The following is a 5,800-nucleotide window of genomic DNA, read 5'->3' as shown; positions in this document are numbered from 1 at the left end:
GAAAGAATGGGGTACCTTATCAAGAGACGTGGTAGCGAGTAATGAACAAAAACCCATATGAACGAAAACACGAAGCGTCCGCTCATCTTGTGAAACCTCGTTTTTTTGTACTCCGTTTACAAAAATTGCTGGTTTTTAAACGGAGTACAAAAAGCTGTACCAGACTCCGTCAGAATACGTACGAAGAGAGGTTCCTTCCTAGGAGACACGAGAGCGGTTTCTGAACAAGATCCCATACAAACAGAAACTGCTTGTAGCATCCGGTCATCTCGAGAAATGATGCCGGCATTCTGGCAGTTCACCCAAGTTGCAGATCGGTGCTCGTCGACTGGGAAAGAACGATCGCAGTGACTACCGAAGCCGAACCGTAGAGTAGCTTATACATAGATCTTTTTGCGTACGCGTTTTCGTTGATATTGATCGGCAAAGGTCGAAGGTGCCAGTTTACAAAATGCCGCTGATGAGGTTAAATTCTGTATAAATTATACTGTATTACGCCCGAACGATGACTGAGGCGGGCCGCGCGCCGCATCAGGTGGCACCGTGGCTCACTTTGGATTCGTTCACGAATCCAAACTGAAAATCCGGGATCTGTAAAACAGACTCGTGTAAAGTCGCAAATATATTGAAATAAATATAAAACCGTTCATGTAAGCAAAAAGGAATATAAAATAACTGAGAGCGCTAGCGTTCTCCTGATCGCTTCAGTTGTCACAAAAAAAGGAATTACGTGTAATTTAATACAATTGATAGGAGCATGAACCACGTATGACTCCGCATACTGCCAAACTGGTTTTGTTTTAATTTCCCATAAATAATAAAAGATTGCTGTAATATTTTAAAAAATCTGAAGATTAAGAAATACGAAGATTGCAACTTGAAAGCCTCTGTGTTGCAATAATGCAAGCTGCGGTATGAAGAAGCAGTACGAACAAACACCGGAAGTGATTTTTTTAATGCCACCTACAATGCAACCTACGTTGAGCGGTTTTGGCTGTATGCGATTTTGTGCGAGGACGGCATTGGTCAACCAATGTTTCTTGGTTTGTTATCAGGAAAATCATTCAAATATCCCCAAAATATATTATTTCCTAAAACATTTCGATAAAAAAATAAAAAATTGTGGCGTGCGAAGACAACAGAGGTGTGTGTCGGGGTTACGAGGTAGTAAAAAGATGGTACTATGAGCGAACGGTGGTATGAAGGTGATATGCGGGGCCTTCACCTTGTTATATTCGTATTAAGTTAGTATTAATTAAGTGTATCAATTTGGCTCCGACAGTGTTCGTACGAGGACCCCTGTCGCCCTGTAGAATGTGCTCTCACCTCAGGTGTTTTCCATAGTGTCACTCTATACTGGAAATTCGGAACTGTACAACAACTAGAAAATTATTTCTCGATTTGCCGAGTTGTCCTGCATACCTTGTAATTTGTCGGCAAATAATCAGATCAGCGTGAGAGAAGTGCACAAAAAAGGTGACAAAAACACTAAAATGCACAAATATCCGAGTATCGCATATCCCAATCACCAAAAACAAAAGGTCATCTGTTAACATTAACTCTGCGAAGATAGCCATTAGTTAGCCAATCAGTAAAAGTTACACTAGCGGCAGATGAAATGTAAATAAAATAAAAAAAATCACTGTACGGTACGGTAGTCACAAAATGGAACTATGTTAATAAGCGCAACAGCCAACAGCCTTTAAATCATAAACGTGAACGAAAATATCACTTTGAATGGGTGTAATCATTTGCTCGTTGTCAGTTACTACTGATCTGGATGTGTTGAGAATCTCTGGACGTGCCGCTTACGCAGCGACACGGTTGCCTAGAGACCAGGCCACCAGGGCTCCAGTGAAGTGACGTGACGTAGCATGATTACGTCAACGTGCAATACGTAGAGCAGCCACGGCCGATGTCGCTTACAATGACGTGAGGCACCACTGCATCATTGTATGTTGTATTTTCGGAAATACCGACATCTCACTTGGAAGTTGCTGTAAAGTCTAAAACCAGAACAAGTCAACGTTTTCAAAACTACTAAACCTTGACGAATTGTTGCTTATTAACTGCCATCAGTGGGCGCTGTTAATTCAGGAATTCGTTTTATTAGCCGGCTGTTGTAAGAAACCAGGAAGAGATCGTTAATCCGTTGGACGAATTGTCCAGGTGTTTAATATTTTGTTTATGATATGGCTGTTGTCGCTCTGGTTCTTTTTCCTGCCACTTGGATTATGTTCGGCAACGTAGTGTCATGGCTTATAGTTTATTCGGCAAAGCCAGTTTCTTTAAATTTAATTTTATGTGAGCCGCACGCAGCGGCTGCATTTACCTCTCTCCACTCATGACGAGATGCTCTCCAAACTCGCACAGAATCAGCGGGTCCTCATGCAGCAGCGCCGTTGGCCGGCACGGTCAAATTGTTAGCGGCAACGGGATGAAAAATTTGTCAACGGAAAATAATCAGGTCGGTTAGAATGCGGTATAATTGCACAGAAGTTTGCTTGGGTAAAGGAACGTTGATTGTTTTTGCGGCCAGATCATTAGGTGATCGTAGTGTGATGGCTCTGTAACGTTTTTGAAAGATCAGTCAGAGACTTTGGATCATGTATCTGTATGTATGCATGTATGGATGTCGATTTCATAATTCTGGATACGTTTTTCATTTTATCGTTGCGTGGTATATGCGCCACACACGGAAGAAACGAACAATTATACACAAAGTTTAAGTGCCATTGTGCTGAACGCAATCGAATTCTGCTTTGTACTTTTTAGGTGTAAAGTGGTTTAACTTTCTTTAAATAATAAATCTTTGACTATAATTTATACTATAATTAATATTATTCGTTCCTGCTTAGCTGCTGGCTAGCTATTGTTTGAACTCGCTTTCATCCAAAGACTGTAAGGCTTTTGTTAGGATGTGCAGTTTAATTGTTCAGCGTTGGCTTTTATCTTTTAGCGGCTTGCATCTGGGAACTCCGGCAACCGCGATGGAGATTTGCACTGTCCGTCAGAACAACTACCAATCCCGATCATAGTAAACGATTCGTACTGTTCTCGCATAAAGTTACATATTCGCGTTATTCTGAACGATTTACCGACGAATACCGTCTTTTAGGATTCCACGGCGGAGTATGCCGGAACACCGCACAAGACAAGTGTCCCCCACCGGCGCCCGGAAATCGCGTGGATCGGTATCTGGGAGTGGCTGATCGTGAACTGGCACGATCAGCCACTCCCGCGGCAAAGTGACCGGCACCGATGCCAACCGGCCCAACGATGCCGTAGACAGCTTCCCCGTCTGCGCTGCATCGACTGCGTTCCGGTTTCAGGTGCGCATAGAGAGAAAGCTAATTAATAATTATTAATTGATAACTGCAGTTTTTTTCCGGCTGCAATTCACGTACCCAGAATGGCGTGTAAAATTACCTTTAGTTGCCCGTTAGTATCGGTCTTGCATTCTGTCTTAAATTCTTACATTTATTGTCAGTTTTCCGTACATTCATAATTCATTGCTAGCTGAATTTGTATTCATATCAGGTGGGAAAAAACTAGACATAACATTGTTTTTTAAATTATTTTCCTTCTGCAAGTACTGTGTTACGTTTGGTTATTTTACGTCATCTGATTCCAGAACAGCAATACGCCAACACCAAGCCACTCAACTACGATAGTGTCGCTAGTGTTGCTGCTCGAAACATTATGCCCGCATCTCCGGCATCCACCGAAGCCGGGGCACGACTGGCCATGAACAGCGGGACTGTGGGCCGGTTGCCCGAATAAGATTCACGAGTTTTTAATTCCGGAAAATAAACTCGTTGTAGCTGAAATAATTATGTAAGTATTGAAACTTGATATCGGAAGTCTGTTAGGCGCGAATATGAGTTTGCACTTTGCAGTACATAACAAAGTGACGGTTTATCCTTATTGTAAATGATTTAGTGTGGAAAATTTCGATAACACCATATAACAGAATTTCTTACAAAAGCTGACAATTTCCGGTGGCATTTGTCGTTAAAAGAAACGTTAAGAACTTACCCGGTTATCTGAAACTGCCTGGTTTTGAATTTTGGTTAATAAGACGGCGATGTGCTCGATATTGCAGAGCAGCTTTGAGGCGCATTCGCGGGTGGACAGCGCCATCCGCCAGGTGGTGGTGGTGGTGCAGGGCGTGTTGATCTCACTACGACTGGACAACATCCTGGAGGTATTGCGTAGTGCGCGCTTCTTCCACGCCCGCACTATGCAGCACCTCCAGGATCTGGCCGTCGAGCCGCTCTGCGCGCTGAACACCGGCACGAAGTAAGTTTTATTTTTGCAGTTTCTGATGTAGTTGAATTGGAGGATTGTTAATGTTTATACGTAAGCAGTGTACACTGTGCAGTACATTATGAAATTGCTTTATTGTGCGCCAGACAAGGACCGTTTGAGCATCGGGCTGGTGCGCATTACGGCTACGTCGGCCGTCCGTGGCTCAGCAGCACCGGCCGGCGTCGTCCTCTGCATTCCCTTTACTTTCACGCCAGGTTAGCGTGTAGTACAACCATCCAGCGCACCACGACGAAAAAACACGCCCGAGAGGCGAGAAATCATGATGATGATGATGATTTATGATTTATGATGGCTTAATTTTATCACTATTATTTATTACTAATATTACTGTAGACGCCAGCAACCCGGACAAGGAGGCGGTGACCTCGGCGGACGTGTCGACATATCTGTCCGGGTGCGACGATATTCCGGCGCATATGTCCTATCCGAGGAGGTCATGTTCTTCGACTCCATCCAGGATCCAAGGTGCGCTGACCTGTAGTACTGATTAATACATAATATTTGTTATTATCGTTAAATTGATTGATAAATGCAGGCATGTACACACCCGGCGCGGCCGCGCATCAAGCCAGCAACGACCCGAAGGAGTCTGCTGGTGGTTGCGGGGGTGAAGACTACGCGTGCTATGGTAAACCAACTGCTAGCAATTAGTAAATTGGACATACCAATAGCTAAAAATATGTGATAAATTAGCTGCAATAGTGCGACACAGAAGTGTGCTGCTGATGTGTTGAAAGGTCATAGCGGAATGCGGAGTGGAGGATGCACCGGGCGACAACGCCTTCGCGTCTGTTCATGGCGCCGGCGCCGACCGCGCCCGCACAACCTCCGATTATGAAGCGAGGCGGCGGCACCTACCAGGGCAGCTGCAATGCAACGGACAGTGTGATGGTCTCTATAGTCGGTGACTCGGATTACACAAGGCTATTTTTGTCAACTGATTACACTGAACTTTCGTTTGTACGTCTTCCAGTACGGTGTTGCCAATGCTTTCTTGCTCATAGTGCTTTTACAGTTTTTACTTACATACTTTTACTTGATTTTGTTTGATTTTGCTGGGTTTTTTTTTATGTTTTAGTAGGGTTAGTTTTCTGTGAATTTGCGAATTTGTTAGTGGTATTCGCGCGTGTTTTTATTACGGAATGTCAGTTGTAATTATGGGAAAGTAAAATAATATGTTACTAGTACTGTAAATGTATGTTACTGTATGTAGACTGTGCACAGGAAGAAGGGTATCGCACGGCGTTCGTGTGCTAACCACGAAATAAGTGAAAAATTTGCATCCCACTCTAGTTGTTATTACTCGACTACAGTACAACTACAGACTACTCGAGTGGACTTATTACATACGTTTCGCCAACATTTTAATCTACTTTTTTCGCGATCAGTTTTAGCATAACATTAGCAAAGTACGCATCGATTTTGACAATACACGGACCACTGATTATTTTTTTGTATTTTGCTATGT

At 43.4% G+C, this 5,800-nt stretch overlaps 1 protein-coding gene across 1 annotated transcript; it reads left to right on the top strand.

Annotated features, from left to right (window-relative positions):
- Positions 1-1,981: 1,981 nt before the first annotated feature.
- LOC129602456 (uncharacterized) lies at positions 1,982-4,023 on the top strand. Its single transcript, XM_055501473.1, has 4 exons — positions 1,982-2,467; positions 2,960-3,037; positions 3,119-3,332; positions 3,635-4,023. The coding sequence occupies exons 1-4, from the start codon at positions 2,345-2,347 to the stop codon at positions 3,781-3,783; spliced, it is 564 nt and encodes a 187-aa protein (XP_055357448.1). The 5' UTR covers positions 1,982-2,344; the 3' UTR covers positions 3,784-4,023.
- The last annotated feature ends 1,777 nt before the right edge of the window (positions 4,024-5,800 follow it).

Source organism: Paramacrobiotus metropolitanus, unplaced genomic scaffold (genome assembly GCF_019649055.1).
Source record: "Paramacrobiotus metropolitanus isolate TYO unplaced genomic scaffold, Prichtersi_v1.0 Parri_scaffold0000476, whole genome shotgun sequence".
Lineage (NCBI taxonomy): Eukaryota > Metazoa > Tardigrada > Eutardigrada > Parachela > Macrobiotidae > Paramacrobiotus > Paramacrobiotus metropolitanus.
The sequence above is the reverse complement of the archived record's forward strand: the minus strand, read 5'-3'. Positions and strand labels throughout refer to the sequence as shown.

Excerpts from the sequence above, each read along its gene's own strand:
- LOC129602456 (XM_055501473.1), top strand. The coding sequence starts at position 2,345 with ATGACGAGATGCTCTCCAAACTCGCACAGAATCAGCGGGTCCTCATGC. Across the intron at positions 2,468-2,959 it reads TGTCAACGGAAAATAATCAG|CGGCTTGCATCTGGGAACTC; the intron begins GTCGGTTAGAAT and ends TTTATCTTTTAG. Across the intron at positions 3,333-3,634 it reads CGACTGCGTTCCGGTTTCAG|AACAGCAATACGCCAACACC; the intron begins GTGCGCATAGAG and ends ATCTGATTCCAG.